Genomic DNA, 21,873 nt, shown 5'->3' with positions numbered 1-21,873 from the left:
ATTATTTGCTTAACTTGTGGTTAAATTTAACCTGATGTTTTAATCAATGAGCTTCACCTATGGCATCATCATGGGTAAAACATCTCATTGGATAAAACATCAGATTAAGTTTAACCTTATTAACCGGATAATGAAAAACCGGGCCTAAGGATTAATGTTAGTCAACATCTTGTTGGGATAATGGATCAAATTCAACATTAAGACACGTCCTAACATTGCTGACAATCTGGTTTTCCAAGTTTCAAGATTATAGTAAATATAAAATCGCACCTTCTTATCGCGATATTTCTGCTTGATTAATTAATTACTTAAATTTCGATGACGATATTCGATTATGCAATGTGCGTATTATTTTCATTTTTAGCCGCAAACCCACTGGACTTTTACATATAATATTGTACGTTACAACTGCGTGGGGCTAGTGTAGTTGTTTGAGATAAATTATCTACTAAACCAGTATTAAATCAGTACGAAATCTCGTTTTATCATAACCCGTCATAGTAGCTTGTAATTAAATTCGTATCTCGTGCGGCGGCGGTAGCAATCTGAATTACGAATTTAATAATGTCGTGAAATTTACTCACGACAGTTTCGTAAGCGTTTCGCGGCAATTAACTTCAATACGAATTGTCACATCTAATCCACATCATTTTTTTTTTTGCTTGCTTGCTCATGAACGTATGCGTGTACGAGTATGTACGCATATGCTTGCTCTAAAAGTTATCCGCTAGAATAAAATCTCGCGGTCGTGTGCGATAACATAACGTCGCGCTCGTGGCGATTATTGCATAAGTGCAGCGCAAAATTTCGAATGCAATCGTGTTGAAATAAGGCGCTTGGTTATTTTGCTTGCTTGCTTTCTCTTAGAAACGTAAATTCCTTAAAAAGCTTTCAAATTCTTTGGGTATTTTCGTTGAACCGTACAACCTGGCTATCTACTTCTGCTAAATCTTGATATTTGCTGCGGAGGACAAGAATCAGGTCCAGTATCATCACGTTTTGCGAGTCTTTCCAAAGAACATCGAAGGTACTCAGTACGAGAAGTACATCAGTAGAAAACCTGGAAACATGTAAGTAGACATTAGTTGATCGAATATTTGATAAATTGATTTATCGAATATTATATGTTAAAATATGGATTACTGTCCGTCGTTGGAACAATCCTGAGGAAAAAATATGTGCGGCGCATAAGGGGATAAAAGAGAGAGAAACAAAAAATCGCCTTTCGAGAGAAATAGCCGTAAAATCGTGGGATGAAGCGTAGAATCAAAATTCGATGCGACGAACGTGAACAAGCGTGCGCGCACTTTCTCTGAGAGCGTAATGAACTTCCTCCATCATTGTCGGTTATTATTCATTATTAGAAAATATTCAAAAATATTTTGCTGCCTGTGTGCGGTGCGAGTGTCACAATAAGTTATAAGCGGGAATAACGAGGTGTATAATTCTGTGTAATTATACGCGTGCACGATTCGGTACACTGTAATTATAAACGCTTGTTGCGTATTTGCACCTGGTCTTTTAATTACTGGTCAATCTAATAAAAGCGCGCTGTGCGCGTCGATGCCATTTACAAGTATATAGTAGAGATTATTCAAAGGTATTAATTATAGTATTTGTGAGCCGGTAATAATTGGTGGGCTGGATGTGACTATAAGGCAATACGCGCATATTTCGTGGGATAAGTATTATCGATTGGACAAATTTTAGTTTAATCGCAAAAAAGATTTGTCCTATGAAATTTTTCACTAGTACTAAAGCTTCTAAGCTTATTCTGAAAGCACATGTACTGTTCTTTATTTTGTAATTTCGAGGACGTTCTTTGCTTATTTTTATACGTACGTTTTATAAGTCTCAAATTTCTATACGTAGCAAATGTTGGCTAACAAAACTATATTTTTATAATTTTTTTTTCATTTTTCATGAGAAATTGTAAATAACCTGTGGTCCGTTTGGAAGGCGCATATTTAGTAAGATTATTAGCTGCGATCACAAATATATTTGGTGTGGAAGCGTTAGTAATTGAAACAAATCTGTTGCCTACTCAACGAAACCTCTCCGTGAGATTGATCGACTGTAGAGGAGCGGAATCTTTTGCCACGAACAAATCTTTTCTGTTCAATATTGATTTTTCCCTGCGGCCAGCTGATTAAAAAGCTTGGTCGCTAACAATACGGACGCAACAATATTATAGAATAAACGCTAGGGTAAACACAATCATTTCACGATTGCTCAGTAAATGAAGATATCGTTTTTTTGTTATGCCATTTTTCTCTTCGGATATTAAACGGGGTTTTAATTTTCAGATATTCATGTAAAACCTACACCGTTTAAGATTGATGATGAAAAAAAGAACACTAACTTAATGAGGTTGTCATTTACTAATGATACTGACAACAAATCACGGTGATGATTGATGGTTAAAAATTAACAGGTCATCATCAGGACGATCGTTCATGGATCCGCCTACCTCACGATGAATCATAAAAAAGTATTGAGATAATTGATTTACGTTCTTACAACAATCTCTTCCTTTCTCCTCTATTGAAAACGACATATTTCAGCAGTGTACATTGACGGGGATGGAAAGAGCGATCAAAGATTTGCATTGCAGATTGGCATTCCAGATAAAAATATTTTCCTGCTATTTCTGTGTTATTTCTTTGCAAAAGCGATTTGTGAAAAAATATCAGAGAAATTTGTCCGTAAATTACATTAGCATAGAAATCGACGAGAAACTGCAAACAAAATTGCAGAAAAAATGTACAAAAATTTGCAGACAATATGTACAGAAATTGAAAGAGACATTTCTATACATTTTTTTTCTGTGAAACTTACTTGCTGAAAAATTGAAGAGAAACTAAAGACAAAGCTACAGAGAAACAGATAAATTTTCAGAAAATTTGTAAAGAATATTGTTGAGGTTCCCGATATTTTTTTTATAAGACCCATCTGCAAAGAAATTGAGAAGAATTTAATAATTTTTTAAAATTATAAAAATTATAAAATTTTAAAATTATAAAAAAAACAAGAACTAAAAATATTAAAAAAAAAAACGTAAAAAATATGTAAACGTATAAGAAGTAAAAAAGATTTAGGACATATTGACAAAAAAAATATGTCAAAATGTATAAAAAATATAAATAAAAAAACTGAAGCACGTTGGATTAATTTATATGCTGTATGGCAGCGATGTAATTAAAGATTCTTTTGGTTTGTGTAATGTAAGGTATTAACCTTACATTACACAAACTAAAGGAATCTTTAATTACATCGCTGAATTATCAGATCATCCTTTCCTTTTCCTCCATTTCTAAATAAAGTTTTCTACAAGTGAAACCGCGTTTCTTAATCATTTTTTTAATGTTTTATATGTCGAGTTTTAAAAAATGTATAGATTTAATCTTGCTGTTAGGAATTAATGTTTTATACATGTGTAAAGTTGAGTATTTGGATAGAATAAAAAAATTCCTTTTTAACGGAAAACATTAATTTGAGCTAAAATTAATGACAGATTTTTTCATATTTTGACATAACAAGCAATTGTAAAAAATTTATGAAAAATTTGATGTCTGACGTTCCTCGAGATTTACTTGTCAAAATATTTTTTAACGCTATTATAAAGTAAAATGGAAGAATACTATACATGCTAGTGCGTATACATTCGCGGTATTATTTATCCAAATAACTAAACGTGATATAGCATATTGAGAAAACTAATGAATTGCACGTTTGCTGTATGTACATTTGCTAACATGGACATAGTCACATTACGAATGCAGCAACATGACTATTTATACTGGAAGTACTGGAAAATAATCTCCAAATCTTGGGGTGGTGTGCCTAAATTGTATAGAAATTGAAACGTGTTGAAATAATGCGGTTTAAAGCTAGAGCGCAACGATTGGTAAAGATTTCAACAACGACGATGACAATGAGATGAGGACGAGATGAGGACGGTACCCGAAATATTCAGACCACAAGACCGTCCCCTGCGGGCTCACGTGGCGTATTTATATTATATTAGGGAAGTAAAAGTGCAGCAGAATAAAATGCGGCATTTTCAGGGCCTGCGGCGTTTCAATTGTACACGTTAATCAAACATTGATCATGGATTTAGGTGAGGTGGAAAGAGGATGCCGCGCAATAATAAATATTCCCTTTCATTCTTTGCATGTGTGTAAATATTTGCACTTTTCTGCGAGAATTGGCAATTTCGGAGAATATTTCAAACGATGATGATAAAACTCGCGACGAGAATTACCGTTATACACCCCCATTCTCTTCCTATTGCATTACGAGTAAATAAAGAGATCGCTTTGTCGGCGATTTGATTTTACGCCAAATAAATATGCCGGATATTCGACCCTTGATATCTGCTATGAGCAGAAAGAGATAATAAAATGCAAACCAGTGCATTTTAATATAACATTAAATATTTATGTTACACACGCGTTGAAAATGTATGTGATATTTTCCATATTCACGCAGTAAAGATCAACTTTGCACGATTACTTATTTAATCGCGATAAATTTATGTGTATATTATGATGCATGACATATTGACATTAAACTCTCTGTCTTCAGCATTAATTTAACATACGTTAGGATGGGTAACCGCTTGGAAATTTCCGAAAAAGATGTTGAGAAAAGATTACCAAGTATTTTTTTGCTTTAAACAACATTTTTATTTAACATTAAGAAAACATTTTTTTTCAATATTAAAATATTTTTTTGACAAAAAAAGTTTGGAGATTAATCCTTTTCGGCGGTCAATCCTATTTATCCACTTACATTTTTCATTATAATTTTCGATTCCGAGATATTTAAATCGAACATTTGACAAGGCGAAAACTCGGGATAAAATTAATAATGATACGATAGCACCTTAACAATGCCAGTACTACAGTCACAAAATATTGTCTCGAATTTTTTTATATATAATACTTAGCGTAATGACCGCATTGCTTGCTATTTTATCATTTTCGTGATGGAAATTTATCTATTGTAAGAATGCCATGGGGAATGTGAAACATCACTGTGTCACGATGTTGGTATATAATTAAAGAAAAACGGAAATATTTCTGATAAAAAACACACGAGATATTTTTCGTACTGTTTTCTTTTGTGTTGCGATTATCACAATATATCATTGAGATCGAGGATTTGCACAAACGTGTTAAATATTCTCGCGGAGAATAAGGTATAAATTTATACAAGAACTATTATAATCTGACTAAGCATCAGGTAACACGTTAGCGTTCACATTGTTAATTAACTATTCTCTTGATATCACATGTCAAGAACAGACGGATAATCTTGCTAAGAGTAAGATAATCTATACAAGATTCCGTTTTAATTTAACAAGATATCAAGTAATGCTCTTGAAATCAATTAGCTATTATCTTATTGCAATTTTACTGGATCACTCGAATAAAAACGAATAATTACTGCCGTTGCGTTAAACTCTTGCCGAAATCACTGTACTTAGAGAATAATAAGTAAGAAAAGAATTGTTGAATACATATCACTGAAATTATCCTTTGTTATGTACTATTTTGTTATGTACTAATTTCTACGCAAATAAATGTTAGAAAATGTACTTCAAGTTGCAAGTACTTACTGTAATATTTCATGTTTTTTATTAATTTTAACACAAATTGATTGATAAATTGATAATTGTGATAATTGATTTGTGTTAAAATTGATAAAAAATAAACACGCAACGTTGTTGACTCCCTGCGAAAAATGATAAGTCGGATCGATATTGACTCGACGTCGATAACTTTTCCACGTCGAAAAATATTAATCAAATCGACATCGATCAGACGTCGATAGCATTTTTGATAGGTGTAATAAATAAACCGCGATACAAAATTTAAAAGTTGTACAAAAACAAAATTTATTAAAAGTTGCACTAAATTAAGTTAAATTAAAAGTGTATTTTTAAAAGTATTATTTATATTAATTATTTAAATTAAATATTTTCTGGTATGACTTTTCCGTCCTTTCAGTTCATTAAACGACTCCCGACAAATAATTAAATTGTAGCACTCCGTAGCATTCCGTACTACTCCGTAGCATTCGTAGCACACGTATTTATAAATAATACTTTTAGAAGTACACTTTTAATTGCTTTAAAATGTTTTAACTTCTGGCATCTCGATCAGATGTCAACAGCATTTACTGCAACAGCAATTTTTAGTAGGTACAATTAATAAACCTCAATAAAAAATTTAAAAGTTGCATAAAAAGCAACTAAATTAATTAAAAGTTGCATTAAGAAATTAAATTAAGTTAAATTAAAAGTTTAATGTTAACAGTTTTATTTGTATTAATTGTTTTATAGAATATAGTTCTTTAAAATTAGGTTTTGAAAATTATTCTAAATGTCAACATAATAAAAGAACATATGTAAACATATTTTAAATACAGTTTAATTATATATTTTTTTTTACATAAAAAGGCGCTAACGATGCTTTGATTATTGTAAACATACCAGTTAATCTGTGCTATCGAGTTGTATGATATCGTACTGTGTGCTAAGGGCACCCACTCATTATTGTTTTTATAAAATATTCATTATATTTATTTTGTAAAATTATAAAAAATATGTTCCTAACAAATTTATACGTATATTCAAAACTGTATAATTTTTAATAATTTATAAATTATGTGCAATTTGTTTTATTTTATGTACAATTTGCAAAATATTATATTACTGGTTTAATTTCAGGAATATGTTAAAGTATTATAGGCAGGTTTAAGTATTATAAAATGTATATTATATTTTTAAAAGGAGATATATTATATTTTTATATAAAATGTATTTTTAATCAAATATTTTAACTTCTGGTATGATTTTTCCGTCCTTTCAGTCCATATTAAAAGACTAAAATTCAGTCCACGACTCCCGATAAATAAAATTGATGTTGAATCGATATCAATTCGATGTCGATATTAACATCTGAAATTCGAACATTTTAACATCGATGTAGACATCAAACTTGATTTTATTTCAACCGTCAAAATGACATCAATTTGATGTCGATCCAACTTATCATTTTTTCCTGCATGGGATTAAACGACTCCCAAGAAATAATTAAATTGATGCCAAACCAATATCAAATCAATGTCGATATTAATATCCAAATAGCATCAAAATTCGAACATTTTAACATCGATGTAGACGTTTGATCTTATTTCAACCGTCACAATGATATCGATTTGATGTCGATCCGACTTATCACTTCTCCCTGGGCTACTGTAACGGCGATTCTGCTTTTTCGAAGCGTTCTGTCACTAAACTGCTTTTAACAAGCCACTCGCGCAGAATTATCAAGTTAGTAAGTCACTCGCGATAATTGATGATTTGAGGAAACGAAATTAAAACACAATTGTTCGATCGGCACAATAAGCACTCTTACGTTTATTCATTGTAAATTGTACATCTTGCTCACAATAGCCGGGAAAAAAGGCAATGTCTCGCGTTCGGTCATTCGCTTCTGTAAATCGTGTCGCGGTTTCGCGGAATTTGGTCTGTATTTCACTGTAGTTACTTATTAAGGTAACTACAGTGAGGGCTAGTATTGTGAACGCGAAATTTTGAAATTCAATTTAAAAGATGGATTTAGAAATTTACTGGGTATAAAATCATAATTATTTCAAGTTTCTATAATACTAGAAATATGACTGTTAGAATCTGAGCGGCAGTTATTAGTGAAATTATTTTAAGTTCCCACGAGAGATTTGCGCGATATTCACTGTCACTCACGATATGAACGGGATGGACAGAGAATCGAAAATTCGGGTTATTCTCGAAAATCGGGGTTTATATACAGTCAGTTTGGTGATGACGCACGGTGGCGAGGGGATGCGAGGTCTTGCGCGCAAGTGTCGTGAAATTGTACATAGCTGTAATTGTGTCACGTACAACATTGTGCCCGTCACGTGTTTCCATTATCAGTTACAATCAAAATTTAAACTTTTAAATAATAAATGTATAAATCATTATGTTTAATGGGACTGGTTCGATTAATTTGAGATACCTTTTGTTCATTAAAACTTTGTTAGTGTTACAATACTTTTCGTATTTAGGCTCGCATAAATTTTATTTCTATTTGTTGCCAATAACTCTACAAATATGTATGTGTGTATGTTCGTACGAGGGTGCGCGCATACACCCACTAAAATCAATTTCATACGTGAAACATTTCCGGTTTGAATAAAGGTAAGGCCACCGTAAAATTAAACTCCGGAATTATATCTCTGTTTCAACGCATCGTGAAAATTCGCATTTCACGGTGTGCACACATCCACGTTCGAGGGTGATTCGAAACAATCGATGCAAAATTTAATAGTTTGCAACGCATGCGTGAAATGGACGTACAGTGACGAAGATAAAAGAGAATTGATAAGTGCGTAAATCGCCTAAACCATATTTCATCAATATTTTATATTTTTACATAATATAGGCAACATTTATATGCAAAAAATAGGACCAAAATCGTTGGTTAGAAACAGCAATTTCCCGTGGCAACAGTTCGGAGAAGTACAAAGAAAAAAGAATAAAAATTTTATTAAAGTAGTAGAGAGATATTTTGACCGTTGCTGTATCAATACAAATTGAACAAGAATGCCTTCTGCGCAGCTAGGTCTTCGTGCTTGTATTGTATGTGTGATTTTATATACTTTCCTCAAGTTCAAAAATTTTATTAGTGGTCAGCGCAAACGCCACAAACTTTTCCACTTTTAAAAACAGTTTTCTATAAATAAAACTAGTTTTTGATTAAAATATTCAATTTCAAATACTAGTGAAAAACTTACGAATCTATATTATCCTGTTTCAAATATCCTACTTTATATTCTTCCAGTATCCATTTAAACATTCAATGCAAGTAAAAAATACCGCTGTACCGCGGGATTCGTAGTCTCCCTGCACTGTAGTTAAGGTAAGCTTCAAAGTGAAGTTAGTTAAAAGTGAAAATTCCATTGCACTAACCATACGAAAATGCCGATTGATTAAAATTTTTTTCAGGTTCAAAGATCCACTGAAGTAGCTGAAAGTTATTCAATAAAAAAATTATTCGATAAAATGAAAATGAGTGTCTATTACTCCTTTCTCCTCTACGCAAATAATTCGATTCTACGGAATGGAATGCACTTCGTCTCGTGCGTCGTAAAAGATTTAAATTTTGTATCGATTGTTTCCAATCACCCTCTCGAACGTGGATGTGTGTGCCGTCACACGGTGGAATACGAACTTTGTGATGTGATGTAAAAACAGATGTATAACCCTGTGATTTAATTTTGTAGTGACCTCACCTTTAAATTTACTCATAACAGAAATGTATCACGTATGAAATTGTATTCAGTGTGTATGTGCATGCGCGCACAAATATACACGTGCGCGCGCGCACACACACATACACACACATATTTACAGTGTTATCAGCAACAGGTGGAATTAATTTATGGGACCCTGGTGACACAAACAATATTTTTCAACATTACATTGACTTCGTAAAATATTCAATATATTTTAATTTAAATATCAATTCATATTTTTTTTATATTTTTGCGCGTCTTTTACCGCATCTATTATATCTGACGTTTTACATTTAATTTTTCTTTATTTTTTTTCAGCACTTTTGTTGCATCCGACGCACATCGCTTACGCGACTTTTATTTTTTTTGATAGTGCAATTAAGGAACTATTCTTTCAATTACTAATCAGTCTAATGAAGTAAATTGAAAATTGATTGAAAGTCATTTGAAATGTTATCATAAAAAATGATTAGTGTATGTAATTTATTTAAATATATTCTGTAAATTTTTAATGTAAGTGTTGACAGTTGAAATTATGAGAAATGGTACAAAAATATCAGAAGAATCCTGTGATTTCGTTAAAATTATGCATTTCCGGGACATAAACCTAAAATTATTGGACACAGGACAAACCAACGAATTTCGGGAATTCCGGGACTTTCCCGAAAATCCCGGAGACCTGACAACCTTACGTTTATGTGTTGTACCGCGACAATTGGCTTATAGCCGAGTCTATTATTGTCATTATTGCTTGGTAGCATAAGATATATGTCGGTTAATTAGTGCGCGATCACGCAGTAACGTGAAATTTTAATCTCACACCTTTGTCACGAAAAATACTCTAATGTGGTAGAATTCCGAATAACGAGGCTTTCATCAATATTAATCGCAAATTACGGCCTTTTAAAGCCATTTGGACAAAGATTTAATAGTTCAATTTAAGCACGTTGATGTGGGTACAATATTACGTGCAGAGAAGCGCGATTAAACAGACCATCACTAATCCGATCACATTTTGAGTGCATTTTCAATGGACATATTGTTATGAATTACTATTACACGTCATCACTGAAGTGATGTAATATGAAGAGTCTGAACGTAAAAGATTTAAAAAAATAATAATAATGATAATAATATTATTAATAATGATAATAATTTAATTAGTTTGATAATAATCAAACTAATTAAATGATGAGACAAAATTCGCGTTAAAATATTTTTTTCTCGCTGCGTGCCGACGTCATTGAACATGGCGCGATGGGCCGTGCTATGAGTTTAGGAGGCGCGGCGTCACCGCACATTGGTTCAGACGTTTTATTTTTTAAGTCGATAATTGTAACGAATATCCCAAAATGGTATAAAATTTTTTTGTTATTCTTGACCGTTTCTACATTGCCGAAACAGCTCGTATCTCTAAGACACCCTGTGAATATACACATATATTGTAACATATACAAATATATTTATAATATACAAACTCAAAAAGAAACGCGAGATCAGATAGACATCTATTGGACATCTATTCGACCGTCTAAAATACTTATTAAAAAATTTACTAGAATTTGTCAGAAAATTTGTTGGAATTATATTGACATTTGGAACAGTTTGTAGGCATTTATCGGATAAATTCTGGTAAAAATACTAAATTCTCTCTCTTGAAATCTGTTTGAATTTCTCGTAAAAACGCGGACAGCCATGACAGATGTAAATCTAGTCTTTAATCTAAGGTTTCTTCTCTAACGCGTACAACGCAATCTTCGCGATGACAGCAGCTCACGAAGTAAGCACAACGGGAGAATCAATCAGCATTACGGAAAAGCGTCAACAATAAACTTCGAGAGATGCGCGACTATCGATATAATATGGATTTTTTCAGATAGGATTTATTTTTTGTTTTATACTTCAAAATATTTCTACTTTTCAATTTTTTAAAAATCTTATTTACCTTTTATTTATTTACATTTATCTTTTAAATTTCTTCATTTCTAATAAAATGGCAATTTTCTCGCCAGCAACAGGAAGTGGTGTTTTATTGGACGGAAACAACAAGTGGCGATATTTCCGCCGGAAACAACAAGTGGCGATATTTCCGCCGGAAACAGGAAATGACGTTGTTTCCGCCGGAAACAGGAAATGCCGTTATTTCCGCCGGAAATAAAAAGTGGCGTTATTTCCGCAGGAAACAGGAAGTGGCTTTATTTCCGTAAGAAACAGAAAGTGACATTTTTTCGCCAGAAACAAGATGTGGCGTTTTTTTACCGGAAACAAGAAGTGGCATTTTTTTACCGGAAACAGGAAGTAGCTTTTTTTCGCCGGAAACAAGAAGTGGCATTTTTTCACCGCAAACAAGAAGTGGCGTTTTTTACTGGAAACAAAAAGTAACATTTTTCCGCCGGAAACACGAAGTGGTGTTTTTTTCGCCGGATAACAGAAAGTGACGTTTTTTTGCCGGAAACTTATCATTTCTCTTTGTGTATGGTTATGCAGCTTTGCAAGTTTGTCTGGAGAGGCCCTAAAATTGTAAAATATGAAATAGGTACGCTTTAGAATACCGGTAACTTTTCCCTGTATAATGTTAGACAGTTAAAATATAACTTACCTCTTTTTCCTTTATACTTGTTGCGGGCACATGAAGAACAAACTGCACGCTGTGAAGATTGTAGGATAACCCTTTGCTTCGCTTCGCTTTACAGCGTGAATTTGAATATAATTGACCAAAAATGACACCTGAAGGATAAGGTTGGACGAGGTGGTAGTCTTTTGATTACATTGCGATTGATTATCATTCCTTCACAATACGCGCGATTCGCACGGTCGATTGAAGCAGCTGTCATCTATGAAGCGTTTAGTGGATTACAGTTGCAGTCGGTAAATCACCTTTAATCGCAGGGATTTTATTCCGCGAGTTTTAAATCACCTTTCCCAATTTTCTTCAAATTTTGAACAGAGGTGCTAATATCAATACGGTGAGCTTTTTTTTCTCGGATCATACACATAAATTCCTTTATTATTTCGGGACATACTTCATCCAATCCTTTATGATCGATCGTTTTTGACAAGAGCAATCGACGAAACTCGACAACGTAACCAAGATTAAGAACTTTAGACCAACGATTGTGCAAGAGGGATGAGGACGGCAAAGCTTAAGCCGAAAAATGTGGGATCAACTACCTGCGCTGATATTGACGCAGATATTTAGCCGTCTCGATCGCGCCGATCGCATTAGCGTCAGTCAAGTCTGTCGATCATGGAATCGCACGTTGTCTTCACCAGTGCTTTGGCGATCCGTTACAGTCTTCATCGATCGAGATTTGTGCGGCGACATTCCCCTAGCAAGCGAACTAGTCGTAAGGGAATTTTCCGATAAGATTTTTCCCGGCAAGTTTAACTAAATCTATTAAATTTTTTCTATTATAAGAATCTATTATAAAATTCATTTCATGTATTTTATTTAATTAGAATTAATTCAATTAATTGGTTTTGATTTCACTCGATTTCAAATTCTAACAGAATTAAATTCAATTTAATTAAATTCAAAATTGAAATTAAAATTGTGAATTTATAGAAGAAAGTATTATTCAAGAAGAAGACAAGAGCTAATCACATTGAAAAATAAGTAAAAAAGGGATGAAAATAAATATTTCAGTAATAAAATGAAATTTACACTTATAATATTTTTGAATTTAAAGTCTCTCAACTTTTGTCAAAGAATTCTCATTAATATAATATAGATTCAAGACTGTTATTTGTGTACAACAAATTAAATAGATGATGGGCCAAGACGGTCATAGCAAGATCTTAATGCTGAAATAATATTTCATATGTGAATTTTACATACAGCTTCTAATTCCTTCTCATCAATCTCATTAATCATTTTGAAGTTGTCATGATAGTTGAAATGTTTCTGCTCTGTATTGTTATTATTAGCCTATTACGTTATCAATGTAAACGTTCAATGTAATTGGCATCAATTTATCGATTTGACATAGACGAAATATGGTCAGCATATGCGCAGTCTAGAGCTCGCCTTTTCACGACCGTACATCTCGCTGAGACAGATCAGGATTAAACGCAACAGTCAAACCGAAGCGGGTGCTGATTTCCTCGCGATCGTGCGCGCCAAGAACGTGCAGCTGCGGCAACTAACGTTAACCAACTGGATATTCGGCTATAAATGGGGCAATCGGAGAACACTGCTGTGTGCCCTGGTAAACTTTCTACGGTAAACCAGTTTCTATTTTATTGATTGTAACAGATGGAATTTAAAAACTGAAGATCTTTTTTCCTATTTTGCAGCAGTCAACGCAGCCTGGAGATCCTGAGCTTATTAAACGCCAACTTCGGCATGGCTGATGTCTTGCGACTGCTGGGAACAGTTGCCAAAGGATCTGGCGAACACCTGATCTCCCTGGACCTCCGCGGTGCTTTCAGAGAGTGGCAAGCTCCTCATGATAATCCAAGGCATGTAAAGGCGTTTAAAAATAGTTTTATATATTTATGAATATAGAAATAAGAGTTAAACTGTGTAAAATGAATATCTTAAATGCTTTTACAACTTCAAAATTTATGTGTAACAATTTTATGTAAATTGTTACACATAATTAATAGAATGTATTTTAATCTTTTTCTAGATACTTGTGTTTATTAGGTCGTTTTCACGCGCTAACTCTATTAAAATTGGATTATCCTGCTTTATCTAATCGCGCTCTTGATGCCCTTGCAAACGGAGCATCAAAAACGCTGAAATATCTATACATATCCGTAAGGGATTCAGATTCTAGACAGCATATAATAGCGGACTCTGCCTGGCGCAACTTGGTGTCAGCTTGCCCCGATTTGACAGTTTCCTATACTATAGGTATAATAGAACGTCGTTGTTCACATACTTTAAGATTACTTTTACTTGTTTAGTTCGATTAAATACAATTAGATAAATAACTTTAAAATCTATTTTATGTTTAATTTTTTGTTTTCATCACACTATACAGTGTTCTATAAGTGAAGAAATTTAATTTTACAAAAAATAATTTATGAAAGATTTACGAAGTATTATTGCCTTAGTCAGCTTTTCACGTTTGATTTTCAGTGAATATCTCGCACTACGAAGATATGTATTACTTGCTATTACCTAGTGTTCCCCTAGCCAAGTTCCATATGTTTAATGGACACGTATGGGATCAGAGCAGATCACGCAACTTCAGAAACACGATCGGTCTGATAATTACTCAATATACGAATACGTTAGGTATTTTACAAGCTGTACTTGCTAATCAATTTTCGAGACTTAACAAAATAAAGTAAAATGTTTATTAGTGCTGCCAAATTTGTTATACACACTATAAGTTATATATACATTTGTATATTCTATAAATTGTAGATCATATGCATGTCGATAAATAAATTCTGTACTTTTCGTACTTTTATAAGTTATAAACTGGATAAGAAGAAGACATCTTCTTTGCAGTTGAAGTTCTGCTACAGCTTAGAAACAATCGTGAATCACTCGACGATTTGTTAGTGTCCATGCTGATACGTTGCAAGCGCTTAACGAGATTGCAGTATGATGGAATTGTAAGAAGCCTTGAAATTATACGCAACATATGTCAGCTTCAAGTCGAACGTAAAACTCGTAAGTAGGAATATCTTTTACGTCTGAATAAACTTGTCTGAATAAATGTAATATGCAGATTTCAGCACAATACATGTGAAACCTCGGAACGTCAATATTCAAAATCGTATCATATTAAACAATATTAATTATCAATATGATCGCAAAATGCACGAACAAGGAGTCGACTTTCAGATTGAAGATCCCACATCGATTTTATTCTTTTATTGATGATTTATTTTGTTATCGTGGATAATTCTGAATGTTTATAATTTGATAAAAAAACTATTATACTTATTTTGATATTGATATTGATTTTACGATGTTATAATATGTACACCAATTTTTATCAAATATAATATAATGATAATTAAATAACAATTTTAAAATTGTCCAAAAATGATAAAATATGTGTTTGTACTAACAATAACAAATACCATACTGTAGAAAAATATTAAAATTGACTGAACTATAATTTTGATTCAAGTTTTAATTGACTAATACGTATGTATGTTTAAATATAATAGTATATATAATAATTTATATAAAATCATTAAATTGTCTTTTTTTCATATTTTTTCATCGTAAAAATGCAAATAATTAGATACAGTAAAATGACATTGATTATAAAAATTTGATTGTGTTTTATAGAACATGTTCGCATATAAGAAATATTATCATATATCAAATCAAAAATATTTTTTATAAAAAATATGTAACATTTATTAAAAAAGTTTTTAATTATATTAAAAAATGTTTTATCAGACATTTAAATATTCTTTATCTTGTTGTAGTCATTAATGTATAAAAAAATAAATTGAAATAAAAAAGAATGTTTATTGCAATATTTTATTTATATTTTGTTTTACGCAAAATACGCATAATTGTACTATTTATAATTATCAATAGATATCCCAGATAACATATAAACAGAGACATGTTTTTCATTATTAATATCACAGTTTTTATCACTAAAGTTACAAAATAAATTTATTTTGAGAAAAAAAAAACATTTAATCCTTAATTATAATATTTTCAGAATTTGGTAAATTTTTATATTAAGACGATCTCACCAATTATTGCATAAATTACTGAAGCTGCATTTGTTGTTCATGCTCTTCGGCGTGTGCAACTTCTTTTTCATATGGGCGTTAAGCATGAATTGCTGGGAATAATTCTTGTCACGTAGGTGACGTACTTAAAAAGTCAATAGATGCCATGCGCTATTCTCAGATGCCCAGTCTAGTAACAAGGTGAAATTTTGATTGTCATATCACAGATCTTCCTTGCCATCTTCGAATCTGCAACCGTTTGAAACAGCAAGCGTTCAAACGGTTTTCTTCCTTTTACAGAGAGAGCCTAGATCGACAACTTATTTATTTAAAATAAATTAATTTAAAATAAATTCCTTCAGACTTATACAAGTATTTTTTCAAACACAAATTGTGCCATCACACATGTAGAATATGAATATATAAAAATATTAGAGTCAATAAGTTAATTAATAAATATCTTTAAAGATATCTCATTAAAATATCAAAATTTTCGATTAAAAATCTACAAAAATTTTAGAAATAAAAACTAAAAACCTACCTTTTTGTGTCATGTTCTCCACCTTCAAATCATTATTCGTCCATTATTGGTTGCAATAATCGATACACATTTACGTAAAGAATCGTAAAAATGTAATTCTGTAAATACTCATTTAATATTATTTAGGATAAAGTCGATACTTTTGTAAAGTGCGCTTTCGCAGCTGAAGAAAACTCACAAGCCGGTATTCATAATCGATTCTCATTTCAAGACCGTCTTAATATGTTAATATGGCTTTCTGATTGATTGATGACATCTTATAAATTGTACTTGAAAGAGTCTTAAATAAGAAGAATCAATTATCAACATTGTAATTAGAATCGCATATGGCAAACGAGATTCGAATCACGAATTTCAGACGTAGAAAAAAAAGGGGAATTGTAGAATTTTGTTTTTTGATAATAACTTAAAACGTTTAAAATAATGTCTTTGCTTCTAATAAATATTTTACGTCTACAATGAGATTAATTGTAAAGTCGTAATGGCGGATGACCATATTCTACAAATCTACAACAACAGCTCACAACATGATTAAATTTGCCGAATTCATACATATATTACGACACACATTAAATTCAATATTATTTGAAATTCACATTCAGGGTCTCCAAGTTAAAGTTAAACAATTAATATGTAACATACTTCACAAAATTACTTAGAGAGGATACATTTGTAAAAATTTCTGCTACCTGTAAAACGGAAATTCAGCTTTTATAAAAATACAGTAAACGCTAATGCATCCTATAAATGTCTAAATAAATTGTAATGAAGTCATTTTAACGATTGCTCTTTGAATTTAACGCGAATTATACGAGATATCATGATATTCCAGTATTCCACCACCCCAGATATATTCCACGATCGCCGTTCTCTAATTAAAATCATTTCTCATTTCAAATCATTTACGTTGCATTTATTAAAATATTATAATACAATCACAGTCAATAAGTCAAATATATGTATTGGACTTTCCTCGAAAGTTCTCTTATCTCACAGCTTTGGCTGCGTGGTCTTCTTGTGCACTTTGCGATGTCTCTTGAGCAAGGTGTTGGACACAAAGCCCTTGTTACAATCCGAACATTGATAAGGTCTCTGACCCGAATGATATCGCAGATGCAGCACCAAGGATGTCCTCTGCGTGAAACCGCGGTCACATTGCGGACACACATACGGTTTGTCGCCAGTGTGCGTTCGCTTATGGATGCTCAGATTTTCCTTGCTGGCGAACTTCTTGTTGCACGTGACACACTCAAAGATTTTCTCCCCCATGTGATTGCGCTTGTGCACCATCAGTCGTCTCATCGACGATAATTCCGCGCCGCAAATGTCGCACAAATGCTTTGTCGGCGCGTCTGTGAATCCGTGCTGATTTTTCATATGCCTCTCCAACAATCTCTTGTACACAAATCTTTCCTGACAAAAGTTACACGCGTGTCTTGTTCTCGTGTTTCTCGTAGACGCAGAAGTTGGTTTGTCGGCATGATGCGTTACCAGATGCACAAGTAGGTTCTTCTTATACACGAAGTGCTTACAACAATGCTCGCAGCGATACATACTCTTGTTCGTGTGCGCATTGTTTGTGTGCACGTTCTCGTGTTCCATATACTCGGTCCTGTGAAAAAAGCCTTTGCCACACGTTTCGCATTTAAAATTATAGTCCTTCGCGTGCCGACGACGATGGCACTCTAGATTGGACTTCTGGTTAGTGCTATACTCGCATAGATCGCAGGTGAACATTCTCAGTCCTGTGTGGATCAATTTGTGGCGAGCTATGTTCATCGGGCTGCGAAATGTTTCGTTGCACTCGTCGCAGCTAAACGCTCGGTCGATGTTGTGTAAGTTCTTCAGATGCTCCACAAGTTTTCGCGTATGACAGAAACGAGCCCCGCATTTAACGCACTGATGCACGGCGCGCGATCTACCCCGTCGTTGTCTGAAAGAAAAAGAGAATAATAAAGTACGCGTCTCAGAATTTTGCAAGAGAACAAAAATTAATGCTACAATTTGAAACTCTTAAATAATTTACTGTTACTTTTTCAATTTGTGAACGCTACCTACCCTCATTTACTTTTCTTCAACAAACAGATGCGATAACATAAGGAACTTTAACAATATGGTAACATAATAATTCTTCAAAGTTTAGTTTCGTTTTTGTAAAATAAAAATAAAAATTATAACTGAGAATAAATCACATTTGTATGGTTCGTCGAAACAGCATATTTTTACGTTAAATCGCAAAACAATGTAAATAAATTAGAAATATTATTCAAATAGATTTCAAAAATAAATTTTTAAAAAGTAATGTTATTTCATTCTGTTAGCTATGATATATTAAATATACAATCTTGTAAATTCGTGTAAAAGTCTTGTAACAAATACGTATTGCAAAAACAATAGATTATTTTTATAAATACATGCTCGAAAAAGAATATATTAATTTTAAAAATATTAATTTAGATTATACGCAAAAATACTACGCATAACTATACAACAAATTAGTGTGCGCATTATGTCCAAACATTTTAGTTATTAAAAAGTTATTAAAGAATAATGATTTTTCATAAAAATAAAAAAATACTTAGTTAAAAGAAGTAAATATATAATTATTATATTTATATATATACACTATATTTATACAACTAGTATAACTTGAAAAAAAAACTGAAGTTTATACATATATAATTTCAAAATATGATAAAATTTTCGCAAGTGTTAAAACTTTTTGATTTTCATTTCCGCGATTTTTCTTTTACCCTTAAAAATATATAACAAAATTAAAATTTATATACCAAATAATTAGGATGACGCTTCTTAATATGAGAGTGATTTCGACAGGTCTTGAGTTTGATTTTTCTCATGTGTCACATATGATTTATGAAATGTTAATTCGAAAGTTTGAAAATTTGTTAGTAAATTAATATCCAACAATAATAAATTATAATCCAACAATAAATTGATATTTATATCAAGTAATTATAATTATAATTTATACAATTTTTCTCTATTTAAAAATTCCAATTTTTGTGCAAGATATATTATTCTTAGTTGCAATGACATAACTAAAAAAACTACATTTTTTAGTTTAAATGTTTTAAATAAAAATGTTGTCAGACTTTAAATACCGGCTTTAATCATGAAAGAGACAGAGTTGTGTAATTAGTAAAATTCTTAACTCAGAAAATAAATAAACTTGTTTAATTCTAAAACTGTATGTATCATTATGGATTACTTTCATCATGTAGAAATTCTCTCTATCGATTACTTTACTACAATATATTAAACTAAATGTTCCAAAAATTAAATTTCAAAAATCAGATTGTTCTTTTAAGACACTTTTCGATATTCAGAGAAATAAATTTTAAATTGATCGCAATAACATATGCTTTCATGTATATAAAATTCTAAGAGTGTACATCCTTGGATAAATGTAAACAAATTTAATTAATTTCGTTGTTGATCGGAGAAAATGATTTCTCAAATAAATTTAGCTATCTACTTTATCTTGTTGCGTAGAAGAGATCAATTCCTGCGTGAAGTCCATGATTATTTTCTTAATGGATACCACAGGTAATGGCGGCAGTGGTCCAGGATGTCGCTTTCTGTGGCAGATGAGTCCAGGTTTCTGCGCAAAGGTATGTCCACATATATCGCAGATGTATGGCTTCTTGCCAGTGTGAATTAATATGTGCTGCTCTTGCGCGGTCTTCCTGGGAAAGGTTTTGCCACAGACTGGACAGGAGAATGGTCGGATACCTTGATGAATCCTCAAGTGAAGATCCAAGTCCCTCTTCTGGCCGAAGGTCTTGCCACAGGTGGGACAAACGACTTTTTCCTTTCGTTCGTGCCAGATCAAATGTTGGTCGAGATTCTCTTGCGTGGTCAGACCGCGCTTGCATATTTTACATTCGTAAGCTGGCTTGTAATGTCGATATTTCATGTGCGCCTTGATGGCAGGCACGTTCTTGCAAGCGTGTCCGCAGATACTGCAGATAATGGGCGGCTCGCCGCTGTGCACCTGATTCATGTGTTGCTTCAAGTCGTTCTTGATCTTGAACTGCTTCTTGCAGACTGCACAAGAATGCTGAAAACCGCTGGTGTGTTTTCGTATAAAGTGGTCCTTTAGGGTGCATTTGTTATTGCTCTTGTACTCACAGATGCTGCAGGGATACAAAAGAGGTCCATGGACATTCATGATATGGCGCTTCAACTCTCGCTTTAGACTGAAGTTTTGGCAACAGGTTTGGCACTGATATTTGTGCAAACTCATGTGTTTTATCATGGTAGCTTTCTGACTGAAACGTTTGCCGCATGTAGCACATTCCAAAGAAAGTTGAGGCTTCTTCTTATCGTTTTTGTTCCGATTCAAATTCTGCTTTCTCGTGTCTTCTCTCATTCTTCTTTTCCTAACTATGTGTCGTTCGATTCTATTTGATAATAAGTCGTACTCAGGTACGCATTCTATGCTTTCAGGCGAGTGTTCCACATTATTTGCCTCCACGACAATAAGAGGGTCCATGGGTGAATTACTAAAACATAAATTACGAAAGAATTAAATTTTATTACACACAATACAGAATCTATCGCTGGATATTAAACTTACTTACTTGGAATATTAATAGTGTTGAATGATTTCCAGTTTTTTTTTACACGAAAATATTTTTAATCTACAAAGAGAATGTAAAAAGTTTGAAAATAATCATTATATTAAATCGATTCCTCCAAATATAAACCATAATTAAAGCAATGGAAAATATTTTTAAAACATTCTAGCACACTAATAAAAAAATAATTAGTTGTTAAAAAATGATTTTTATTTAAATAAATTTACTTAATAAAATAAATTTACTTTATGGTAAATATTTTTAAACAAATCAGATCGTGATTTAAATCTGCAATGCAAATAAAGAATGCGACCAAACGTATTTAAACATTTTGCGAATGTCTTAATACCGTTTTAATTAGGAATTTTGTTATAAGTGGAGTAGTTATAAGGTGAAGACTATTATTTATGTAATAAAAGTGACCGAAGAAGACCAAGTTAGGTCCAAACGTCTTGTCAAATTGTATAAACAAATTAATATTAAATGAAATCTAAGACATTATGCTCGTTTTTAACTCGGGCTTCTATGATTTACTAAAATTTTTTAATAATACTAAAACTATCAAAATAACCTATATTCTTCTAAAATCTTATTACTGCCAAAAATATTTTTAGATAAAAGAAGATAATGCATTTGATAGTTAAAATATTACAATCTATATGACAACTAGTTATAAGTATGTTTGTATTGAACAAAAATGTAATATCAATATATTAAAAATGAATAGAATATTTTATTTACAAT

General features: G+C 32.3%; 3 protein-coding genes across 3 annotated transcripts; 1 reads left to right on the top strand and 2 right to left on the bottom strand.

The window, feature by feature from the left end:
• The first annotated feature begins 12,107 nt into the window (after window positions 1–12,107).
• LOC105193262 (F-box only protein 39) lies at window positions 12,108–15,328 on the top strand. The gene is made up of 7 exons (XM_011157640.3): window positions 12,108–12,674; window positions 13,317–13,549; window positions 13,624–13,788; window positions 13,959–14,185; window positions 14,414–14,572; window positions 14,792–14,956; window positions 15,015–15,328. Exons 1-7 carry the CDS (start codon window positions 12,483–12,485, stop codon window positions 15,164–15,166), a joined length of 1,293 nt encoding a protein of 430 aa, XP_011155942.1. The 5' UTR covers window positions 12,108–12,482; the 3' UTR covers window positions 15,167–15,328.
• Window positions 15,329–17,518: 2,190 nt separating this feature from the next.
• Window positions 17,519–18,307, bottom strand: LOC105193302 (zinc finger protein 239). The gene has a single exon (XM_011157709.2). The coding sequence runs from the start codon at window positions 18,305–18,307 to the stop codon at window positions 17,519–17,521; it is 789 nt and encodes a 262-aa protein (XP_011156011.1).
• Window position 18,308: 1 nt separating this feature from the next.
• On the bottom strand, window positions 18,309–21,704 carry LOC120357222 (zinc finger protein 525-like). Its single transcript, XM_039447223.1, has 3 exons — window positions 21,133–21,704; window positions 20,025–21,054; window positions 18,309–18,461 (listed from the first exon to the last, which is right to left on the bottom strand). Exons 2-3 carry the CDS (start codon window positions 21,042–21,044, stop codon window positions 18,447–18,449), a joined length of 1,035 nt encoding a protein of 344 aa, XP_039303157.1. The 5' UTR covers window positions 21,045–21,054; window positions 21,133–21,704; the 3' UTR covers window positions 18,309–18,446.
• Between the last annotated feature and the right edge of the window lie 169 nt (window positions 21,705–21,873).

This window comes from Solenopsis invicta, chromosome 1, assembly GCF_016802725.1.
Source record: "Solenopsis invicta isolate M01_SB chromosome 1, UNIL_Sinv_3.0, whole genome shotgun sequence".
NCBI lineage: Eukaryota > Metazoa > Arthropoda > Insecta > Hymenoptera > Formicidae > Solenopsis > Solenopsis invicta.
Note: the sequence above shows the minus strand (reverse complement) of the source record. Positions and strands in the feature narration are given on the sequence as shown.

Coding starts and splice junctions, on each gene's coding strand:
- LOC120357222 (XM_039447223.1), bottom strand. CDS start 21,044: ATGGACCCTCTTATTGTCGTGGAGGCAAATAATGTGGAACACTCGCCT.
- LOC105193302 (XM_011157709.2), bottom strand. CDS start 18,307: ATGAACATAGCTCGCCACAAATTGATCCACACAGGACTGAGAATGTTC.
- LOC105193262 (XM_011157640.3), top strand. CDS start 12,483: ATGTGGGATCAACTACCTGCGCTGATATTGACGCAGATATTTAGCCGT. Junction 12,675..13,316: donor CCCTAGCAAGCGAACTAGTC/GTAAGGGAATTT, acceptor GATTTGACATAG/ACGAAATATGGTCAGCATAT. Junction 13,789..13,958: donor GCTCCTCATGATAATCCAAG/GCATGTAAAGGC, acceptor ATCTTTTTCTAG/ATACTTGTGTTTATTAGGTC.